The sequence below is a fragment of the Lutjanus erythropterus genome, chromosome 4 (assembly GCF_056507025.1).
Source record: "Lutjanus erythropterus isolate fLutEry1 chromosome 4, fLutEry1.hap2, whole genome shotgun sequence".
In the NCBI taxonomy this organism is placed as follows: Eukaryota; Metazoa; Chordata; class Actinopteri; order Lutjaniformes; family Lutjanidae; genus Lutjanus; species Lutjanus erythropterus.
The window spans coordinates 45,463,659-45,488,767 of NC_139320.1; the positions used below are offsets into that span (position 1 = coordinate 45,463,659).

Genomic DNA, 25,109 nt, shown 5'->3' on the forward strand with positions numbered 1-25,109 from the left:
TTGTTTTGCTCTCTCTATCATTGTCGTTTTATTGATAGTTTTTTTTCCTTTTTTTTCGTGCGTGTGTGTGTGAGGGAGTGTGTGTTTGCATGTGTGTAAGTGTATATGTATGTGCACGTGTGACTTGTAATTAGCCTCTTGCTCTGGTCTGTATGGCATTTTAACAAACGCTTCTATATACAGTATATCATGCTATCAGGCTGGAGTTTTTGCAATCTCACTCCTGGCCACTTTCTCCTCTTTCCATCCCTCCCTGCCTCTCCTCTCTTCCTGTACAGCTCTATCTGCCCTCGCCCTTCAGCCCCGTGTTGTTTTTTCAAACTAGTGGTTTTTCTGCCCTCGCTTTATCTTTTTTCTTCCTCCCTGAAATTATACTCCAGCAGCCTGTCATTGGCATGAGGGCCTTGCCGGGCCAAAATCATAAACTCGTTGCATTTTTTATTTTCTTGTTTGTATAAGGCACAGCTTGGTGTTGGCTGGATGTTAGGGCATTCCAGATGTGTGTACATATATGTGTGTATATATGTGTGTGTGTGTGTGTGTCACCTGCATGAGCAAGTTCAAATAATGTATTCAAGACTTTGTTAAGGCATAACATCACCTCACACTTAATGCACATGCTGTATACACAAGGGCAGGGGTGGAAGAAGTATTCAGATCCTGTACTCTGGTAAAAGTACTAATACCACACCTTGAAAATACTCCACTACAAGTAAAAGTCCTGCATTCAAAACCATGCTTAATGCTATACTATTACTGCATTAAAATCTTGCTAGACATTATGGTATATATTTGGTCGAGTTATGTACTTACATTAGAGCACATCCTTCCAACAGTGTTTAAATGCATGAATAATTCAAGATAACTGTTCATGTCCTGCTAGCTAGCTAGCTGCTAGTTGCTTTAACGTCTGTGACACACAGGAGTCGTTGGGTCAGAGAGAGAGGAGGGAAGTCGGCAAACATGATGAAACATAACACGAATAAAACTTAAATATTAATTAGTCCATGAACATGATTTGTGTCTGAGTGATGCCAGTTTTTCATCAGCTATGGTGGTTGTTTAAAAGTTAAGACAACTCCCATGATTCCATGCTACTTCACAATGTAATTAAATTGCATGTTTTGTCATTGGTTTATTGTGAGAGAGACCCTTAGAGGCAGAACTTACATATTGTACATTTAAGAAAAAGTCTTATCAGCAGAATTGGTTGATTGATATGATTACTATGATAATTAATTCAAGCAAAAATATCAAATATTTGCTGTTAACAGCTTCTCTTATGTATGGATTTGCTGCCTTTCTTTGTCATTTATGAGTAAATGAAATAGTTTTGTTGGACAAAAGAAGCACTTTGAAGACGTCACTTTGGGCTCTGGAAAATTTTTCATATTTGTCTGACATTTTACAGATTAAAAGATTAATCGATTCATTGGGAAAATACTCAGCAGTTAATTGACAATAAGATAACTGTTAGCGGTTGCCCTACTAAAACGTCAACTTTTCATGAGTGCAGAAAAAGTTTTCAGCTTTTTGCAATGTATTTTCCTGCTAATACAAAGGCTTTAAATAGTTTATTTATTAATTAGTAGTTTTAGAAGTATAGAATTTTCTCAACCCATAAAGCAACTTAATCCTCCAGTTTATTAGAGAAATTCACATTCAGAATGATCAAATTTGGAGACGTATGGTTTTAACTGGATAGGAAGGGTATGAACAGCTGTAATCTGAAAAGTAACTAGTAACTAACACCATCAGACAAATGTAGTGGAGTAAAAAGTACAATATTTGCCTCTGAGATCTAGTGGAGTAGAAGTGCATAAAATGGAAATATTCAAGGGAAGTATGTGTTCCTTGATTTTGTTCTGTACTTTAGTGAAAGTACATTCCACCACTGCACTATGGCTGTGTCAGTGTAAGTGTGTCTTTGTGTGTGTGTGTGTGTGTGTGTGTGTGTGTGTGTGTGTGTTACTCATGTTGTTGGGGATATAAAGCATATAAATCTGTTTCCACAGTCACATTGGTTTATGGTTAGGGTAAGGGTTAGGGTTAGGCAAGTAGTGGTTATGGGTGGGGTTAGGGTAAGTCTCCAGAAAATTAATGTAAGTCAATGTAATGTCCTCTAAAGTGATGGAAACACAACTCTCTCTCTGTGTGTGTGTGTGTGTGTGTGTGTTTGTGTGTGTTTGTGTGTGTGTGTGCTGACCACACACAGAAAGAGAATGAATAGGTTTGAGTGGAGAAGTGTTGATTTGCTTCCTAACTAATGTTTAAAACATCATGTTTTGCTGCGTGGTCAAAGGTGAAGATGGTGCATTACAGTGGCCTCACCCCTCCCACACACATGCGACACACCAGCACACACACTCTGTTTTAGCTGTGATAGAAGGGGCATGTGCTAAGGACGTCAGGGGTGTGTCTGTGGTCAGAGTGACTGTATAAGATGCAGGCAGGTACACTGAAGTCTCCATTCAGCCACACAGACTTGTCTGAGTTTTTTGTCACTTCTCGGACTTCTGGAGTCACATTTTTGTGTTTTAACTGTCTCACAGTTTGATCTTTGTAGAATTTCAGACTTTTGATCCTAATTTTCTAGTCGTGAGGTCCAGAAGTCATTTCGCATTACTTGCCCACAAGTAGCACCAAATACAACTTTTTATCAACCGTTGACGTCTTTTTAGACACCTATAAGAAAGTTATTACATATTTGAGTTTGGTCCTGACTCAGCATTTGTAGCAGCGTATACACAGCATCCTCGCTGAGTTGCCACGGCAACTGTGTCAGTCAGCTGCAAGTCTGGGGTAAGTATGCTGCTCTGTCTTTCTCTTCTTGTTCTGTCCTGTCCTCTCTCTTTATTTCACCATCTTCAGTCATAATGTCTCCCTCCATCTTTTCTCCCTGATCATCTGCTCTCTACTTTTGGAATAACTCTGACCGACTAACTTTATTGCATTCTCTCAGTTTCTCATCTTTTCTTTCATGTCATCCTTATTCTGTTCTTTCTGCTCTCTTCTTTTTTTGTTTGACGTGCTCCAAATGCCTCTCATGTTTTCTCTTTTGTCAGTGGCTGTTTTACAAGCCTGTATGGGGCCAACCAGTCTGTCAGTTACATTCTCTCCTCCTGGGACAGAAAGGAAAAAAAAACAAAAAACTTCTTAACATTGAGCTGTCAATTAAGTCGTGGTGCGATGACTGCAAAGAATGATTTTTACGCTGTGCAAATCTGTCATGTCTATAATTTAAATTGTCAAATCGCCACCATAAATAAGCTGCTGTATGCTCACAGATCATGATAATACTGGCCCTGTTCAAATCCACAGTCCTGTAATTGTGGCCACAAATGGGAGCTCAGTGCGCAGCAAATTTCATGCAACAAACTTTCATTTTGTTAGCTGCTTAATTAACAGGGTGTCACAGAGAATACAGTGGAAGCAAATTATCTTTATGTCACCACATTGCTGTAGCGGTTTCACAAATATATAGTTACTAGGTGAAATTTTTTTTTATGGGATTTTGGATGGTTAGTCTTGGAAATTCTCAGATTTATTTGTGGGTGCATTTGATGTGTCAAAATCTGGACCAGTGTTTCTCAAACTGGGGTCTGAGGACCAACAGGGATCCTTGAGTGGGTAGTAGAGGGTTCCCCAGCAAAAGGAAGAATAGAGTATTTGAACATTTATCTCATTTTTTAGACGTTGAACCAACAAGGGGAGAAATAGGCTTGGTTATGGGGATCTTAGTTTGATCATTGATTGAATATGAAGACTAGAAACCTTAAAATACTTGAGACAAAATCCTCTCAGATTGGGTTCCGTGGTCTAATGTGCGTGTACTGCTGTGGTCATTGTCCTGAAAAAGTTTGGGAACCCTGCTCTAGATCTGTTATCAGGTGTTCAATGGAGCAAGCAAGCAAATACGGACATCTTGATAATAAAAAAGGGTCAGAACAGTCAATTCTCTGCTTGTTGGGTCAACACCGAGCTGACTTCACTCCTGCCTTTTTAGTGTGACAAAATATTATAATCATTATGTCTATATACATATTAAACAAGGGAAACTTAAATCTGAGGGTGAGCCGGTGCAAGTGTCTGGATCCTATATATGGACCCGGCGTCCATGAGCTTATATCGAAGCAGCAGTAAAGGGCAGCAATAAATGCCTTGCCAACCACTTGTTCTGTGTGCCTATATGAATATGTATGTGTGTGTGCACTGTAGGGAGTAAAGCTATTCTAAATAAACACTTGTCAAATAGTTTTCCAACTTTAAATAGCCAACTTTAGAGATGACAGCATTGTTTGGCTGTAACACAATATAGCAGCCGGATCTGAGAACGTGACCCAGATCTAAACAAACACAGACTCAGAGACTGACCTGGTTGAGCTTTTCCTAAAATCCCAAAAGAGACTTTTTCTAACTCACCTAAACATTAGTGAACTCTCATCCCGGGCGCAACTAATGTCAAGTGTCGAGAAAGTCAGCGTGTGTCGGCAAATGAGTATGTTGCAGCATGAATAAGTGCTTTAAGTGTGTATGTGAGTGCAGAAATAGCCAGAGGAAAGCCCTGCTTCATTCACTGCTGTCCAGAAAAAGAGCCTGATTCATTTTAAATGTTATTTACGGCATTTTCAACTACTCCTTACCTCCGTGTCACTCGGGTCACTGCGCTCTGGCGTGACTCAGGTGTTTTTCGCCGTGTGAGCGTGTGTGGCTTTGTGTGAGTGTGCATGCTTGTATACTGTATGTGTGTGACGAAGGAAAAATGTTTGGCTTGTGTTGTCATCGGTTCTGTTGTGATATGTTGGTATATGTCATCCATGTGTGAGCAGAAAACATTTCTTGGCACTAAATCGTGCTTGCAAAAAGGCCACAGCTGTGATGACTGAGGTGACAAGGTTGATTTTTATTATGTCTAAAAGGGAAAATTAGTTTTCATACTAGATAACACCCTGGTGAACATGAAAGCGGCAATTATTTTTCCTTTTTGACACACTTTGCCGTCACATTTGGATGTGTATGTGTTGTTGGAGTGGATTCAAGGGTTATGGGAACAACAGACCTGACCTTACACCTGCATACGAGGACACATACGGGAACACGAGGTCATAAAGAATTGCAAAAGCCCATGTGTACATACAGTAAATGGACGTGACCGTGTTTTCAAGTGTGATTTATCTTTTTTTCTGACCCATTTCTGTGTCCTCTCTCCTGTAGATCATATGTACATAGAAGAATACATTGAAGAAGATGAGGAACCACCTTTGCTGCTCAGCTCTTGTCCTTCTCACGGTCAGTAATATGTGCGTCTGTGTTCAGACAGGAGATGTACATCATGATTTAAGAAGTGTTTGCTCTTGATTTCACCACAAACCTCCACTGACTCATGAGTTTGTGTGTGTGTGTGTGTGTGTGTGTGTGTGTTCCAGGTGCTTGGCTGTGGTGGGACCGCAGCAGTGCAGTGTCGGTGGGGGGAAGGGTGTGTGTGTCTGCAATGCCCTGCTGGCCAGGAGCCTTCCAAGGTGAGGTCTATAAACTGAAATAAAATGATTAATAACTTAATTTGCTGCAAGGGACATTTTTAGTTCAATATATATGTGTGCTATTACAATAACTGTTGCCAAGTGCTTTTGTGTTCTCTCTAATTATTTTTTTTGACCCCATGTTCCTTTAATTAATTATCCTCCCCACCCTGCTAGTTTTAAATACACTTGTTTTAAAAGCATCATGAATGCATTAGAATTAATTATGAATGTCTCCAGATATGGATATAGATAAGCTCTTCATAGAAATTGTTAGCTTTATTTGCAGTAACTACACATGCTGTAAACCCCCTGGTTGGAGATTTTTTTTCTGAATCACATGAAACTCAAACTAACATTATAATTTATGTTTTGTGTCACCACAGCCAACATAAACCTTAGTATCATAAGATAATCAAAGTTATTTGCTTCCATAAATCAGTGTTTCATGATGGCAAACATGCTTTATAGCCAAAATGGGGATTTTTGTCAAGGTTTCTCATGTTTCTCTTTTGTTGCAGGTTGTGTTTATGAAGTTGCTGTAAATCACATGCTGTTAGTGACACAACAAAAGTACCATTCATTACTTAGCTATTTCTATTTACCTTTGTTGAAGACTCCATCTATGGGAAAGTATAAAGAACTGGGACTTATAATTAAAAGCTTCTATTGTGGTGTGATATTATAAGTTTTAGACTCCTTTGACACAGCACTTCCGGGATGCTTTATTTTGTGCTTCTCCAACCTCTTTTTAGCATCTTCTCTGAGTTTAGACATGTCTTCTGTCTTGCCAGGCTTGTGGGCAGATCCAGAGTCCAGCAGAGGAAGTGCAATGCAGATTGTGCCCAACTGGAAGCTTTTCAGACACATTCGACTCTGAACTTTGCCGTCCACACGCCTCATGCAAGATCCTCGGCCGTAAGGTTGCAAGCCCCGGCACTGCGACCTCTGATGCCGTCTGTGGAGCCTGTCTGCCCGGGTAAGGACTGCCGCTTTGTCTCTCACTCTGACCGTTTGTCTCCGTCTGTCGTTGGCCTACCTGTCTTCTTGTTAATCCACCCGCATTTGAAAGAAACTATAGGCATGACATTCAAAGGGTTTTGCTTGAACATGTACCTTGTAAACTTTTATTTGTTCTAAATTAATCCCTATCATTTTCCCTGTGCGGAGAAAACAGGAAAACACCCGTGCACGCACACACACATACACGCACTCACTCACACACACAGGCACTATGTCATTCACCACAATGGGCAGGCAACATCAAACACAAGCAAAATATGCCACAGGCTCAAACCGCTGATTCATTCTGTCATTGTAAAATAGTCTCCCACTTTTTTTTCCTCCCTGTCCATAATTATGCTCTTTTCTCTTCTTTCTTTTTCCATTCGCAGGTTTCACTCCACTGCCACAGAGGAAGTTTCCACCCAAAGTCCCTGCATGAAAAGTAAGCGTGATCCTGCAGTCTTAAAATGTCTTTAACCTTGCATGCTGCCTGTCCATTATTCAATTGACCTTGTGAAACCACAGTCAACTTTCTCCTTTCCTGTGTCTTTTACTTAGATATGCTACATGCTAGGCTCTCTGTGTTGACAAGAAAAACAGATTTTGAAGATTATGTTGGTGGGAGATAGAGAGATTTACATCTTAAGTTAGCTAATATTTGGAAAAAAAAATAGATAACTAGCCAACTAATCTTCATCAATCATTATAACTAGTTAGATATCTAGTATTTTGCTTTGATTCACCATCATCACTTGTTGTTATGGAGATGAAACATGTTTCTGCTCTTATATCCTGCTCTCTGTATTTTTCATTAGCATCTTTGCATGTCAGAACGGTCCGTACAGTGGGCAAAGGTCCATCTAGCGGTGCAGGAGGGCCGGTCAACGGCACAGTGGTACGCAGCGCTGAGGAGAAAACGGCTGAGTATGCCGTGTTCGCTTTGGTGCCCATCTTCTGCGTGATGGGCCTGTTGGGTATCCTCATCTGTAACATCCTGAAGAAGAAGGGATACCGCTGCTCTGCTGACAAGGAGGGAGGGGATGAAGAAACTGCCACACCACAGAAAGAAGGTAAGAGGAACGAAATGTAACAAAAAAAAAAAAAGACGGAAGATTTGGAACAAAGGAGGAAATGAAAAAAAGTAGAGCAAAAGATCCACAGTTGCAGGGAGAGTGCTCACTGAGGCTGGCGTTCATGTTCACGTTGTTGTCACGTTCGCCCATAAAAATGCCAAATTAGCACACACGCATGCACAGCATGTGGTTAAGTGTTGTCAGGGCAAAGCCAAGCCAAGCCCAAAGGGCAGTGTCTTTGTGTGCAGCCACAGTCCATGTATCTCTGTGATGTGACTGCACGCAAGCCTACATGGGAGGCTTTTTTATCTCTTTGAACTTTGACCCTGCAGGGGTCATTACATGTCATGCATGCTGTGTTTTACTAAGCACACGCTGTTATTCTTGTAATTTTCCGATCTGAAAAGGGGAAAAAAAGCATTCCCATCAGCTCACTTGTGCTACTGACGTCAGAGAGAAACAGACTTTGGTAAACACAGTAAGAAGCAAAAAGAGAGGCGTGGGAGGGCAGAGGAAGAGGGAGATACAGACAGCATTCACCAAAAGAGTGAACAATATCAAAGGCTAAAGAGAGTTTAGAGGAACATACGGATAACAAGGGATCATGAAATAAAACAAGTGTTGAGTTACCACGCCTGTCCTCTGTGGCTCACAGTCTCAGAGTAACATGAGTGCTTTTTATTCCTGTCCTTTGTAACTGTCGTATTGTCCCAGAGGACTCTTCATAGACCTGGAGTACTGCCGCCTTTGACACAAATGGCAATCTTTTTTGAGTCTAGAAATTTGTTCTTGTAAGGTGACAGCTTACCTAATAAAACTCAGTTGGGTCTTGATGGTAAAGCAAACACCATCCATACTTTCTGTATAGGCCTACATTGTCATGCAAACAGTGTTAGAAGTACACCCATATTTCCTTTATACATCTAATGTACTTGATGTACTGTACCTGATCTCAGGTTTGTATAGCAGGTAAAACCCTCACATGGGCTGTATTATCCACTGCAGCATTATTTTGGTCAGCTTTTTTAAACTGTGGGACAGGATCTACAATGACGTGTGGACTTCCAGGTAAGTCTCCAGATAAAAGGCGTGACATTTTGATAAAGTGTGTCTGCTAAGAGGCACTTGGGCAAATTTACAATTGCACAAACTCAAAATGTGAGTCAGAGAGAGATTTCATTCAATTCAGCAAACATTAGACTTACTATTGTGTTCACTTGGTTGCCTCAGACAAAAAGTGGATATAGCTAAATGCAATAGTTCACCTGGGAACTATTGGGAAATACACTTATTTGCTCTCTTGTCAAGAGTTAGATGAGCAGATTAATACCACTCTCATATCTATATGTTGATTAGATATGCATCTACAGCCAGCAGACAGTAAGCTTAGCTTAGCATAAAGCCTGAGCACAGAAGGAAACAGCTAGCTTACTTATCAGTTACATTGGTTAACACTTTGGTTGTTGGAGGAATTTAAGGTCCAGTATGTAGGATTTACAGGGATTTATTGGCAGAATGTGGCAGAAATGGAATATAATTTTCATTTGTGTATAAACGCCTGAAAATAAGAACCATTGTGTTTTTGTTGCCTTTAGAGACGTTTATTTCTACAGAGGGAGCGGGTCATGGATGTATTAAGGAAAATGAAATGCAGCATTGAAGGTGGACTGCTCAATGGTACCTGAAGCCCACATTCCAGATCGTCTTCATACATTTTGCTTCTGCAATGTGCAACCCATAGAGCAAGTGCAGTAGACACTTCTGCTAGCTGTTCTGGCAATCTACGGTTCTAAAATTATTTTATCATGTAGTGCTTCTAGATGTTTCAAATGTCACTGGACTGAAGGAATCAAATTTTGATACTGAAACGAGTATTTGTCATTGTCATTGCACAGTTTGGCGACTATGTCAAATTTGCTTCAAAGTCCAGTGCACTTTCTGGGGCCTTGAAGTTTCTTGGCTACCATTGTTTTGCAGCCACTTTTCTCCCATACGCTTGGAAGGGGAGGGTGAGACATTTGCATTCTGCAAGCTCACTGCTGGATGTCATTACATCCTTCTCACTGGTCCTTAAAAAAACAATATATCAGATGCTAATTACTGAACTATTGGACAGAGGTAGTCTAGCTGTTTCCCCCTGCTTACAGACCTAATGCTATGCTAAGCTAACTGGCTGCTGGTTGTAACATATGTAACACACAGATATGAAAGTTGCGTCGATCTTCTCATTTCACTCAGGGCAAGAAAGCACATGAGTGTATTTTCCAGCATGTTGAGCTACTTACTTTTTACAGCTCTTTTTCATGCATTATTGCTGTCTGTGTATACTGATCAGTCCAGTGCTCAGTTGTTTAGTGTGCTGTACAGATCAGTACAAACCATTTTCACCTGGTATTACACCCAGGTATGGGGTCTGTGTGCAGCAGCTTCGCTCCACTGCAGCAGACACACGACAAACATGACTGGCGGTTACTGTCATGGAGTGTGTAAGCATAAAAAAAGATTTAAAGGTTAAGCTGGCTTTTCCCTCACTCACCTGATGGTGTGACGCTCAGAGGAAAGCTGTGTGGCAGACTTGTAGGCAGCCATACGTAGTGTCAGGCATCAGGAGCGTCAGAGCACAGCTGTCGCCACAACAGATCCGACTTTCTGTCAGCACGTCCCTCGTCACGAAACTGTTGATGTTTGCACCACCTGCTGCTTTGGATAGCATACAGTGTCAGTCATTAGGATTAAAAAGCTGCAACATTTTCCACAGATGCAAACATCAAATTGTCTGTTATATGAGTCACTAATATATTCAACAAAAATATGAATGCCATACTTACTTGTTGCCTTTGTTGGGTGGGGTCATTTGCATTGAATAGATTTGGGCAAGAGGAGTTATTGGTTAGGGTTAGGATAAGAATATCAGGTTAGGGCAGGTCACGACTTTGGCCTCCTGGGAAAAAAATTTTGGTATCTGTAGCCTTATGTGAAATAGTCATGGCTCAGTGTCTTTTTTGCAAGATAAAACTACACTGCTAATCATGACATGACAGCACAGCATTACTGTGACCTGTCTTAGTTGGAGCTGGATTACATGATAAATTCACTAAAAAGGTCACTTGCAAACAATAATGGTAGGTTGCAAAGGAATTTAACAATATAAAGTTAAGTACTGCGAGAGGCAAGACTTCAAGGAAAACATAGGTAAACAACTCAACAGATTTCATCAAGTATCATCATTGTTAATTGCTTCTCAGAATGATAAAAACTGCTTAAACATCCCAATTCTTCATTCACGAGGACAGACAGAGGTCGTAGCAACAGTCTTTCTGTCAGTGATCTCTGCCTTTTGTTTCCAGCGTTGCCTTGGTCTCGTCGCACTTTGTTGTGAAACCTAAGACGTCCCTGCACCGAAAGGGAAACTCCCTGAACCCCCACCCCCCCCCCCGTACCTCTCTTTATCTGTCCTTATACTCTCCATTCATCAGATTTCTTGGCTCCCTGACACCCTCTCTCCTCCTCATCTGAACATGACACTATTCATCCATCTCTCCTTTCCCAGCCAGATCAATAATTCAATTGGGTCCTCGCCTCATGGTTTATGTCTCCCCTTTCTTTCTGCTTCTCTGTCTCCTCTCCTTGTCCCTCTCTTTCTCTGCCCTTTTTTCTTGTTTTCTTCTTCTATCACATTTTGTTGATCTGCTTTGTCAATTTTTAGAGCTTGTTATGGTCTTCCATGGTAGAAATTGCTTTCTACTTATCTTGACTATATGTGTTCCCTATAATGAAAGGAGTTCCCCATTTGACTTCTCATCATGTTTGATGATCTTAAAGCACTATTTTAACCTTCATATTAAGATAAAAGTAACATAATATCTATGCTAACATCTCACAAATGTCGTAGTTGTTCATCGGAAGCGAGCAAGAGCGGCTGGGGTTATTTTAGGACACCTTTATCGCCTCTTTCACTCTCAGCTCCCCTCTTTCTTTCCTCCTGCGCAGCTTTGACGACAGATGATGCAGTGGTGCAGTGATACGCTTTAAGTCTGCATGTGTGAGCGAGACAGATAAAAGGACAAGAGAGGGGAGAATAAAGAGAGTAAAGTTAGTAAAGATGACAGTGGATAATGTATTGAAGTAACAGCCTGCAGGTAAAGAAAAGATTAAGGATAAAATAATGATCAGAGGACAGTAGGAGGTTCTGGGTGCTGCAGGGGAAAACTTTATCTCTCTGCCTCATTCCCCTTCTTGTTATGTAACTATCCTTGTTGCGGTGTGCTGTCTCTGTCTGTCTGTCTGTCTGTCTGTCTGTCTGTCTGTCTGTCTGTCTCTCAGCTGAAGTCCTGACTGGGCTTAGGTGAGAGGTAAACTTCTTACCCCAGCACTTTTCTCATCATCTCCATTCAGGGGGAACACCCATGGGGATCAATTGCAGCAAGACCAAGCTTAGCTCGGCAGGGCTAAAATCAGACTCTGCAGAGGTAACTGCAGACAGAGAAAAGTTTGACTTACCGAAGAGCACAGTGACAGGAAAGCTGGAGGATGGAAACATAAAGGGCAAATGTGTGTGTGTGTGTGTGTGTGTGTGTGTGTGTGTGTGTGTGTGTGTGTGTGTGTGTGTGTAATGTCATGAGCTGGAGTGAAATCTGCAACTTTGTGTTTATGCAGCATGAAGCCACAAGGGCAGTGGAGCAGGAAGGTAGCTGCTGCATTTTTCAGTTTCAGTCATGTTAGCTCCACGGGACTGCTGCATTTAAACTTTGAGGTCAACATCAACTGAGTTTTCAAGTTCTGCAGCTCAAAAGTCAAAGAGAACAAACTGAAACTCACCTGGAGCTGTCTTACAGAAACATCCTGCTGGTCTTGTAACCATGGTAATTAGGGTTAGGACCTGATTTAAGAAAAAAACAGATCAGTCAAGTCATGTCCCTATCCTAACTTAACATAAACTCTCCTAACTTTAGAATAACCACCTGTAATAGTAGCTGACTTGCTGATTAGCTAACAGTAGCTAATCGTAGTGTGAGCTAATAGTTGACAGCTGACGGTACTTGCTAACAGTAGCTGATGGTGGTTTTAGTTAACAGTAGCTAACAGTGTTGTTCACTAACATTAGCTGATGTAGTGTTCGCTAACAGTAGCTAACGGTAATGCTAGCTAACAGTAACTAATGATGGTGTTTGCCAACAGTAGCTTGCAGTAGTGTTAGTTACCACTAGCTAACTGTAGTGTTTGCTAACAGTAGCTGATGTCAGTGTTAAGAGCAGCGCTTGTTTAATCCATATGGCTGTCCTTTTTGTTGCTTTTACACAATGGATGGAAGATATGGTGTCTGTGTCTTATCTTAGCCCACTCTGATTGTTTTAGCAATTTTCCCAAAAGGAACATCTTTGGATTTGTCTACAGATGTCATCAACACTTCTGACTTGTGTGTGAAATTAAGTTCAAAAGTTCCAAAGTTGTTTAGTTCGGAGAGAGGAGAAAATAGTGTTGGTAACAAAAATCAACAAAGTTGATAAGTGAATTAGGATTCCTAACCTGAGATAAGATAGGATTCTTAAAATTGGCTTGCTTCTGTAATGCCAGATTTGAAAAAATGTAGATTAGATTCTTTCTATCTTCGAGACAGGAAGTTTCTGTAATACGGCCTCTGAAAACAAGGTGACTGACTGGTGTCTTAATGCGTCTGACACAGAAACACTGAACACATGGGTATGACTTAGTTGAAGGAATAAATAGAAGTGAATGAGTGCCACACTGTGAAATGGATGCCGTTATCCTCACATAGCAACAGCCACTGTGGAGACAGAGCTATTGTTATGGTCTAACAACAGCCTGACACTGCTTATGCAAGAAAGACAGAAACACACATAGACACAAATGCATCTATACAGCCACAATTTGCTCTGTCACACACAGATACACACAGTCACCTGGTATTGGGGGTCTGGTGCATCACACACACAGACACACACATTGAGCCATGTGTGCTTCAACAGCGCTGAATGGAGCGTGATCGCTGAGTGAGCTATTCTGGACCCCCCGCGCCCTCGTCGCTCTCCTCTCAGCTGCCTCACTGTGCTGCGCTATTATGGGATGGCCAGGGGGGGTTGCCATGGAGGCATATCTATTCTTTGCTGTTCAGTCATCCGCGCCCATCCTTATCTGTCCCATCAGGCAGCGGGGCACAATATCCTAGCATGCAGTGACATGCACTGGGTGAACTGCGCTCACTCTGACAGCTGTGAGCGAAGCTGACGAAAAGGAGATTTAAAGCAAATCCATCTGTTGATAGAGTGGATTCTATCTTTATGTCTAAAAAATAACCCTATTAGGCTGAACATACTGTACATTGAAGTATACAAAAATATATGTTAAAGTTTAGTAAAGACTGCACATTCAGTTTGAAACACATGTCAAGAATATAGTCGACAAACCTTTTCAGACACTTTTCAGATACACTTTCACAATCTTAACTTTAACATTTTGTTCGTTTTGGACGCCCCAGGGGCAAAAGTGGTAGTAAAAAGTGTAATAAACAAAACTATTTAACTAAAAATCTCCTTCTGCTTCTTTTTAACTGGCTAAAGCACTACTCACTGTAACTTTGGCTGGGAAAAGGTAAACACAGAAATCAGATTGACCCAGAAATCAGTCCAACTTGGAGGCAGACAGTAACAGTAATTATACACAGCTGATCTTCTTGCGGCTTGGACTCATTTGCTTATGGAGGCCATGTGGAGTCATCAGTAATGAACTGAGACTGTGTCATAACCAGTTCAAAATTCCATGTACCAGCTATAAGTTTAATTTCACTGTCTCCCTTAATACAAGAGTTTCCTCAGTTGCCATGGAAATAGCTCAGTTTTCATCAAGCAGCCTCAGAATTGTAGGTTGCTTGATGACAACAATATGTAAGTTAACCAAATCCTTTTTTATGATACGCAAACACCTCTACATACTCTTCAATTACATATTAAGATTAAACTATTTGTTAATATATGCATGTGACATTAGCTGTTGTCAACTTACAATCAGAATAAGTCCAATCAGAGTAGAAATGCCTCATGTAGCCACCTCAGTTGGAAGAGACCTAATCGGAAAGAACTGGGTTGAGAGGGGTGGTGCAAACAAGTTTCTTGATGAGTTGCAAAGGTCTTCTTGCAGTTTTTAAATCGCCTCTTTCTGTCTTTTTGTGCTTGCTTTAGGTAACAGCTGTCCTTACATATCTGACGACCTGAATGAAGACACCATCAGTGTTCTGGTTCGCCTCATCACTGAGAAGAAAGGTAGGTGATGAACAACAGCGGTGTCACGTACAGTATGACCTGGTGGTCAGAGCCGTCTCATCTCCTGTGGCTTCAGAGGAGAACACAGTGTCATCGCTGTACGTCAGAGACACGTCCACCGCTGCAGACTCAGACTGTCCGCTGCTTAACTCCATCCAAGGCGGTTATAATGTTAGAAATGGGAAAATTGGAGGAAACTGAACACTAGCAAGTTTGACTTTTTTACTGCAAACGCAGCAAAAAGTGAACGAGTCATGGATGTGACCTAAATTCTTGGACTGGTTATATAATAATCAGCGTGTGAGAGTTTCAGGGTGTCTACAGCAAATCCTATAATGATGACAAGTTATCTGGAACTTTCCCCTGTGAAGTTAACTTTTGCAATCAATCACCAGTAAAAACAAAGATAAATATTATTTATAACTTCTAATATGGTTGAAACCTACATTCCAGCAGACAGTACAAATCTGATTACTCTGACTTACAGTATCGACCGGAGCAAAACAGTCTGTAGTCTGTAGTCAACATCATTGATCGAGTCTCAGCTGACTGTTTTTGTGTGTTTCAGAAAATGCTGCTGCACTAGAGGAACTGCTGCTGGAGTACGAGAGCAAACAGATGGCTGTGAGCAAAGGCTCGTCAATCAAGTAAGAGACCACACACACGCACGCACACACACACGCACGCACACACACACACACACACACACACACACACACACACACACACACACACAGTCTCAAATCATCGTAGGCTTCTGCTCATTCATGTTGCTCAAGGTGAAGCTAAACACGGGCGAGGAAAGTTTGGGAGATAGCAAGGCAGTGAAATGTTTGGAAGGAGGCTTCTGGCAAGAGGATGTGATTAAAAAAAAATCAATGTGTGTGTTTGTGTGTGTGTGAGAGAGAGAGAGAGAGAAACCTTGCCAAAAGTTACAGAAAGTTGCTCTTCACAGATTAAAAGCAAAAAACTCTTTGGACAGATACGGTGTGATATATTACTCTGCTGCTCCCTGTAGACATCACAATGAAGTACACAGAATAAAAACATTAGTTAGAGCCAAAAACACCTTTAAAAGTTTACATAGTTTTTATGTAAATCTAATAGAAAACAGTTATGATTAGGTTGATTAAGTTCCCAGTAAGGAACAAGCAAAAACACATTGTAACAGAACATATGTTCCATTGCAAAGGTGTTTTAATTCTTTATCTTAAAAATAAAACCTACTTAGGAACTGATAGTATATGCTAATTAATTTTCATCTTCTAGGCCCTTGACTCTAGGGTGTACTGTACATTGCAGCAGAAATAAACAAAAACTTATTTTTAAAAAATGGTTCATCTGTAATATCTCCATTTCTCATCAGAGTTTTGGCAATTCATGACTAAAGGGAAATAACTTAATTTACAATTTCATAATATTTGTCCTCTGCATTAAATGTAGAATATGCAGGTTCGTCTGTAACTGCACCATTCAAGGAGTGAATTAAGAACCTAGCAGTGTTAGCGAGAACAAAGCAGTGAATTAGAGAAATAAAAAGTTATTTTCTAATTGTTTCACAGTGGTCAAAAGCACAAATAAATCACACCCAAACCTCTGTACGATGTTGGACTTGGACATGTCAGTGTAGCTGAGCCAATCCTCACTCTGCTCTGCCCACGTGTGTGCATGTGTGTAAAACTCCTTTGGCAGCTCTCACAGACAGAGAGCAGAGGAAAGAAACAAAGAATATGGTATAACTGTTGGTTGCTACGTTTTTATAATCTGCAAAATAGGCTGAAGCCCAGAAATGTCCTGAATACAGCAAAATATGAGAAAATACAGGCTGAGGCCAGTGGGTCATAGACGATGATTTAGAGGGGTTATGATTTCATGAGTCTGCATAGTATGTCTTTGACTCCATAACCTTAAATTTGATTCATGTCACTCTTGTGCCAAATGCAGGGAAAATAAAATTCTGGTGCTTTATTCTAAAATATGTTTGACAACTTTGTAGAATCGGTGGTCTCAAAAATGTACACTGTACACTGAACTGATGATGTATACCTAAACTTTTGCAGTTTGTTCTCTTGTCATGACTTTTAAGTCTAGGAACATTGCAGCAGCTTGCTTGTTCTTCCTCCACAAAGGGAAATGGAAAGTAAAATGTTAAAAAGGAAGTAATCTCAGTGTGACAGACCATGCAGGCAACATTTCGTCAGAGGAGCTCTTGAGCGGTCTGATGCCTGGCAGTGACTCACTCCCGCATGTTTGAAGTGAAGGTCTGACACACTTGTAACCGCTGTCTGTCGTGTCATGAGGCTCCCTGTCCGTCACTAAGCTCACTGGATGTCACATAGCTCCAAGTCACACGATTTACATGACCAAGTGTAGCTGTGGTTGGAACTTTGGCTGCAAGCTGCGGCCGTAAAATTTGCTTGAGTAGTCAGAGGTTAATCTAACAAGTCCACCAACATACTGCTGTATACCACAGTTTGTGTTTCCACTTTTCAGCACTGGCAGGGGATGACATGGAAGAATCATTAGTCATCTGTAGGTTATACTTCACTTTTCAAACCATGCATTTCCTGCAGAATCACCTAAACTCATATTATCTGACATTATTATTGGAACTCCAGCCTGTATGCCACCACATCTACAATAATGAGCGGCGTCAGGGGCCTCTGGCAGTGTGCTGCTGCTGCTGCTGCTGCTGCTGCTGCTCAATGGGCCACTGTAACATGTGAGCTTTAGATTCGAGAACATTCTGACACACACACGGGATATGCACACTGAAATCTGGAAAGCTTTCAGATCCTGTGTGTGTGTGTGTGTGTGTGTGTGTGTGTGTGTGTTTGTGTGTGTGTGTGTGTGTGTGTGTGTGTGTGTGTGTGTGTGTGTGTGTGTGTGTTGGGAGGTTCTGGGGTTACTAAAGGTCACCCACTTGCCAGTATAACACATAGGGACACATAGCAGCATTCATCTCTTTCGCTCTGCACAAAAACAACAATGGAAAGACAAAAACTAAAGGGCCCTGAGTGAACATGCACAGAGTGCAACATTAAAAGATAAAACTTTAGATTTTCAGTTTTCAGGGGTTTTTTTACATCGTCAGAGTCGCACTGAACAAAGGCAGAGGTAAAATCAGTCTTTAGAAATGGAAGTAACATGGAGCACAAGAGACAATATAGCAGCTACACTTCTGATTGTCTGCATTAATGGTCTGGTTCGACAAGATTAGCATTTTGGTGATGTTAGCAAGGGGTGATTTTGACACTGGTGGGGACATAAACGTAGTCCGCAGGGGCACCCTGGAAGCTGAGGCTTTTTTGCATTAATGACAGACTTCTGACCACAATTTCATGTCATCTGCAGCATTTATTTATAGATATGGTAGCCAACAGACTCATAAAGGGAGTTTTGTTTTCTGTCAATATGTTCCTTACAGTTAAGCTCTCTGCACTTCATGATAGAACATCCAAACAAGCAAACACATTTGAAAAAACACCTCTATTTAACACTATTATACAGTACATAGTAAATGCAACTTATAAGAATAAAGGACAAAGTGAAAGTCTGATATCAAAATATGTATAGCCACCCTGAATCTGTGACAAATTATTGTTGCACACTGTAAAAAAAAGTTGAGAAAACTCTTGAATCAAACTCGAACTCTTAAATTTTGAAATAAACTAAACGAAGCCTAAAATCCTGTGTTGAGATAATTTGTTTTTCCTCTTTAGATAAACTTGAATCTTTGCATCTTTTTTATTAGTAACCAAAACAATTTGCATTTTAATAATGTTTGAAGTGAGCTGTGAACCTGATGTGTCATTGCTCAACTAAATATAAATAAATGCCTGAAATGTTTTAAAATATACTATATATATAAGTGATGAGTTGTTCACGCCCTGCTCCTCCTCTTCCTTCCAGATTCCCGATGCTGTCTCCCCTGTCCCCATTCCGCTCCCTCCCCAGGCTGTGCCCCCATCAGTCCCACCTCCACACCATCTCCGGCCTCTCCGGCCTGGCCCCCAAACACGGCTACCGCTGCACCCGCTGCGCCCAGAGAAAGTGGCCCCCTGTCCTCATACCTCCCCTGGAGTCCCTGAAAGACCCCCTGAAGCCCCCCCAGTCCCTCATCCTGCCCTCCCTGGACACATCCGCCGACCAGCAGAAGAGACCCCTGCTGGGAGGAGTGTTTGTGGACACCCACCACACACAAGCTGCTGTGCCAAATACTGTAGTGGACAAAGCGGAAGGAGCTGAAGTGAAGGAGAGGAAGGAGGGAGAGCTGACGGTGCTGTCTGTGGGGAGGTGAGACACTTTAAGATTGTTTCAGCACACAACTGACATGGACCCCATTTACACTTGGTGTTAAAACATGACCTGTATTTGGGCACGTTATCCTTCCTGGATCAGGAAAAAATCATGTTAAAGCAATGTGTAAACATTGTGATTGGATCTGCCTGATGATATCTGGAGGCAGTCTGTCTCACACCGCATTCTGATCTTTGGTAGATTTAAACAGAATCTGTACAACGTGCTGGCATCTGTGAACACCCTGGAGCAAACTGACAGCATTTCACAAAGTTTTGAAGTTTACCCCTTAACAACTCTCAAAACTTTGTGAAATTTAGGGGAGTCTAAACGCTGAACACACAGGTTTTGCTCTGTAGGACAGAGATCTGATTTCAATGAGGATACTGTAACAAGAATGCCATAAAAATACCTAATGGAAACGCAAAGGCAAGATTGGATCATCTATTATCCAAATAACATATCCAGACTCAGATCCCATTTTTAATATCAGGTGTTAACTGAGTTATGGGGACATACAATGCAAATATATACTTACTTTTTCACAATTGCACATAAGATAAAGTGACATACTGTTCTTAAATACAGTTTTGTGGTACTTCTACTTTAGGAGTATTTGCAAGAGGCAAATATTTTTATTTTTCTTTGCGCTACATTTATTTGAGAGCTATAGCTATTAGTTACTTTGCAGAATAAGATTTTTAGCATATGATTTTTAAAATGCGATGCGTTGCTGTGAATAAAAGTCCCCAGCAACATAAAAATTATGCCAAATTATCCATGTCTCAGCCAAGTTCAGTTGCTTATATCAGTCCAGGAATATTAGTTATAATAATACAGTAATAGAATATAATTAAACTTTGCTGCATAATAAGTATGTATGAATACTTCTTCCACCACAGACACATTCATAGTCATTGTACCATAGACCAGTTAAGTTATAAACCAACTACAACCATATGTAAACTGTACAGTAATAGATCTATAGCAAAAATTGTTGAGTTCAAGTAACCCTAAAAAGTAGCAGTAAAGGTGATTAAAAAGCCTCATACACACTCTGAAACAACACCAAACTGTAAACATGTGGGTTATAGTGAGCAGTTATAAAAACATAACTGCCATGAACATAACAGTGATCATGTGTCTTACTCCATTCACAGATTTCAAGTCGCTCAGATTCCTGAGCAGAAGCCTGTCATTGTGGAAACCAAGACATCCTCCCAGGAGCAACGAAACTCCCTGTTTGGAGGGAAGCCCTTCTGCTCCTCTTCATCATCTGGCATCAGGAGGTAACGCACACTTCCCTCTTCTCGCTCTCTCGTTACTGTGCAGCGCCGTCTCTCTTTTCCCATTTCTTCCGATTTCCATTTCACACACACTGAGAGTTAAAGTGCTGCAAAGTAGCTTGAGATCGTTAACATGTCGGCTCACATTCTTCTGGCCAACACTGAATTATGCAGACTGTTTCACAGGGAAAGGAAATTACACACAGCGTGATCAGTTTGTCAGAGTGTCTTTAAAATGATTTAGGAAATGAACCTCTTCTGCTCCCTCTCTTCAAAAGTATCATCTTAAAAACTGCTTAAATAGGCGCTTATGCTTCAAAATCAGCCTAATTGAGGAATAATGGCATACACTGACTTTGAAAAGGTTCAAATGTTATCAGTATTTCAACTCCTTTCATTCTGTCCTTCATGTCCTCATCCTGCCACCTCCTTTGACATTTTGACTCTCTGTCTTTCAGGTGAAGAGACGGAGAGACAGTGTACGATAATGCTACCTCGCTAAAGATGACCTCATCATTCGCAGACAACGCAACAGCCGGCAGGGAGGGTGTTTCCTGACAACTGACACCAAGTAGAAACAACAAAGAACCACCTCCTGCTGGAGACGTTGTTTCTATTCATGCGATAAGAGGATTATAACTGTATTTATTATTACATAAACAAACATTGTACTTTACGGATGTGTCAGATGTACAATATCTTAGAAATCACAGCTGCTTCACTGTCCCATTTCCAAAGAGAAAGTTTTTTGTTGGACGCGCACAAGGGGGCAGAGTGAAGGATAGAGGTCTGTGATAACAAAGTTGTCAACAGCTGACATTAGAGTGAAGGATGAGAGGGAGAAAACAGTCTGGATCATAAAAAATGGACTCAGCCTCTGTATTTGTGCTTCCATGTAAAGATAATACACACAGGGGTAAAACACGTAGGCTATATGCAGAACATGTAGACACACACATCTACATGAACTCATTTTTGCTTATAATACATGCGTAGTCTCTCTTGTGTACGGTGAAAACACTGTGGAATATATTACTGACAGAATACAAACAGCAAAGAGACTGAAACAAACTCATTCAAGTGCATACATTAAAAAAAGAAGAAAACATCAAGCCAAGTTTTCTGTAATCAAGTGCCACATGACTAACAAGGTTTAGTTGCAGACAGACTGGGCAAATCTGCCTTAGCTGATATGACAACTGTACGTATTTTGGGTCACATGGCACTTGATTAAAGATCACAGTAGCACTACAGAAAGTATTATGTGGGAAAAAATGTTATAACATTCAACATTTTTTTGTTTTTTAATATTTCTTATCAGTTTAGAGACCTAGCGTCTCTTCTTCTGCTTACATATTGCAGTTGAGACCTTGAAGATGTTGAATGTAATCTTAATAGTTCACTTGAACTCGGTGAACCTTTGAGAGTTTGAGAAACATTCATTCAACATTGGCAATGTGCACCTACAGCACCCACAGTCAGCATTCAGAAATAGGTAGATGCTATTAGCACCTAGATGTTTCTTGGCAACAATGCTAATTGCACCCAGGGTGTAGATAGCCAATCCGGCTATCTGTGTATATAGCCAGTGTGGCTATTTACACCCGATTGTATATAACCTAGCATGATAGACACCCAGGTGTCCATATCTAACAATGCTATTTGCACCCGGGGTGTAAATAGCCAATGTGACTATTTACACATGGCAGAGACAAACTATGATCTTTTCCCAGCTCTAACCAAGTAGTTTTGTTGCCTAAGCCTAACCAGACTGCAAGTGAAAACTGAAAATAGTAATTAAAAAAACTGATAATCTAAAAAAAAAAGAAAGAAAAAGAAAATAATAAGTTAACTAGCTCTAAAAATGGATACTGACTTTTAGCTTCATACAGGACTCAAACCCTAGAGTCCAGTGTTTAACCCATTCATCCACCCTAACCTGCACTCTATGGGGACTCTGTCACTCTCTACAGCTACACTAGGGCACCATGTGTAAATGCCAAGTAGCTGCTGTGTGACTATTCTCACCTGGGTGCAAATAGCCACTCTGTAACATTAACATTTGTAACCCTTGACCTCTTTGAGGTCCAAGTAGGTGATCAGGGGCCAAAATGTGTTTTTAGAATGAGCCCCCAATACTTTCTTTTTTAACAACACTGCATCCCAGTGGCAGTTAGAAGCTGCAGTCGTCATTTGGGTCCTGGGGTGAAAATGTAGAAGGGTAGATATCAGTTTTGTAGAATAGAACATGTAAATTAATGTACATATGTAAATATGGGTGGGTATAGAGAGAGACCATAGTTGGCTTTTATAATTTTAGCATACAATATGTATGAGGTGAAAGACTCTAATCCATCAATCAAAAACCAGTAAACTCTGTCACACCATCATGCATATAAGCTGGATTTATGGTTTAAATCTACATGATATATATGATTTTAGACCATTTGAGTGCGACATTTCAGTGTTTTTCTTTTCCTCTGCAGAACAAACTGTTACAGTTTTCCTTTCTGATCATGCGCTTTTAAAGCCTGAGGTTCTACACACACACACACACACACACACACACACACACACACACACACACACACACACAGTACACATAGCCAGACTCCAGTTATGCAATCATAATAACTGTACAAAACCGGTCCCATATAAATACACACACGTATTTATTTTTTATTGTTTAATTAAATACACCAGCCAGTGGCTGCAGAGGATTAGTGGTCGACATGCCTCTAAGTCATGCAGCACAGTTGGCTTCAGTTTACATCCTCGTTGGTTTTAAAGAGTGTACTATAATAATTATAGAGGTTTTTAGCTACTCATTTTCATATTTTCTAATTATGTTGTTACGAGGAACATGACAACATGTCTGGAGGACTGGATATTTATTGGATGCAGCAGTTACATGTTTTCATTTGATCCGTTTTATTTCTCTTCTTGCTATCATTAGGATTATGATTATTATTACATGTTTTCAAGCTGAAGTGTTGCTGGTAGGAAGGAAGGATTAAAAAAACATTCATCTCATCAAGTTTGTAGATTGCATTTATAATATTACATTTTTCTGTATGATGTTTTTACTCTTGAAATAAAGAAGAGGTGTATTTTAAATGCTGTCTCGTTTGCTGTTATTGCTGTGGATTTTTAGTGTTTGTGGATGTGTGAAGTATGGGTCTGTGTAAGAGGATTTCTGGTGAACTATAAACTGTAAAAACTGTAGTTAAACAAGCATCAGCTGTAGCCTGCAGTGTTTGTTAGGCAGTACAACCCCCTAGTGGTGGCCTTGTGTTCATTAGATCAAAGAACCACTGATTGCGTAAATGAAGTGCTGCCAATACCAATGAAATTACCCAGTGGCTCAGCTACGCTGACTGTTCCCGCAAATTACAGTAACCAATAGGCTGACGTGAAGACTGACTCCTCTGGTATCAAACACCCTGCTCAGCTGTACAGAGGCCGTATGGTTCCAATAATCAGAGACTAACAAGAGATAATCAATGAACTAACATTACAGGACGAACCATACCACAGCTGCTCTCCTCAGAAAATGTCTCACAGAAAGATAGTGAGACTCATTCTCCAGTCATTTGGCAAGAATTACATCTTCCTGGATACAAATTATAGGATCCAGATCAACAGTTCTCTTTTTTTAAAACACTTTTTACACTTTTACTACATGAAAGAACAACATCAGGGATAAAACTGTATCACCACAACCAGTTTCTCAAAATTTATAGATGTTTATTACAATTTTAAGTTCCTTCACATTTTGTGTCACAAAGTTAGACACACACATGCACATCTACACACACACACACACACACACACACGCATACACACACATAAGCCTTAAAAGTCAGAAACCGGAACATGCGTGTCCTCTTTGTCTGATATGTGGTTTTGAGAAAAGAGAGCTGAGGGAATCCCACTTGTACTTACAGACACAAACATCAGTGGTATGTAGGAGTGGAACACCATGTAGTTTAGTTCTCTCTGTACATTGCACTGTGGCAATGACAAAAGAGGTTCCTACCCCCTCTAGGGGTCGCCAAAGCATCATGGGAGATTGAGAGACTGTCTTGATTTTAAGGGGTGTTAGAAACCTTACTTTTAAGATACTGTAAAGCAACAAAAATGTGCTTTCTGAGTTTGTCACACCACAGAAACATGTCATTAAGCACCCAGCCAAATTTGCTGGGTGCAAAATTGCTAAGTATTTAAAAAAAAGACCTCAGTGTCAAACACTACTATGACCTGAAAACAACCTTAAACATTGATGCTCCTTCTAGTAGCTTTGGAGGACGTGTCCAGACGTGTTTGAGCCACCAGAGCCAGAGGACGCTGGTATTTTTTTTCCTTCTGTGTCAGATGAGTTGAGGTGAACTGCTGAGCTGATTTAGACTGAGAGAGTCACTGAAGGTACGTTTATAAGTGACCATTAGTGAGGGTGAGGTGGTGTTGTTCGTCTGTCGGTTCACGGGGCTTATATAGCGTTGGGGGACCATGGCTCCAGCACATCACCAAGCCATGTTTTGGTCTGCCCAGAAAATCATGAACACAGAACTTATGATCAATAGTTTAACAGTCTTGCTCCACAAGTCAGTACTACATAGTTAGGGGTTTGTTAAGAGAGTAGTTCTCAAC

At 40.7% G+C, this 25,109-nt stretch overlaps 1 protein-coding gene across 3 annotated transcripts in view; it reads left to right on the top strand.

Annotated features, from left to right (window-relative positions):
* Positions 1-23,576, top strand: part of relt (RELT TNF receptor) — a 42,666-nt gene extending 19,090 nt beyond the window's left edge. The window contains exons 1-11 of one of the 3 annotated variants that reach the window (XM_084718127.1): positions 2,487-2,802; positions 5,215-5,289; positions 5,427-5,519; positions 6,314-6,498; positions 6,914-6,966; positions 7,340-7,594; positions 14,794-14,874; positions 15,443-15,521; positions 18,787-19,170; positions 20,334-20,462; positions 20,918-23,576. In XM_084718127.1, coding sequence (XP_084574253.1) covers positions 5,248-5,289; positions 5,427-5,519; positions 6,314-6,498; positions 6,914-6,966; positions 7,340-7,594; positions 14,794-14,874; positions 15,443-15,521; positions 18,787-19,170; positions 20,334-20,462; positions 20,918-20,921 — 1,305 coding nt within the window. In that variant the 5' untranslated portion in view covers positions 2,487-2,802; positions 5,215-5,247 and the 3' untranslated portion in view covers positions 20,922-23,576. Of the gene's footprint in view, positions 1-2,486; positions 2,803-5,214; positions 5,290-5,426; positions 5,520-6,313; positions 6,499-6,913; positions 6,967-7,339; positions 7,595-14,793; positions 14,875-15,442; positions 15,522-18,786; positions 19,171-20,333; positions 20,467-20,917 lie in introns of those variants that run through there. The other 2 variants (XM_084718126.1, XM_084718128.1) reach the window with 2 other exon arrangements.
* The last annotated feature ends 1,533 nt before the right edge of the window (positions 23,577-25,109 follow it).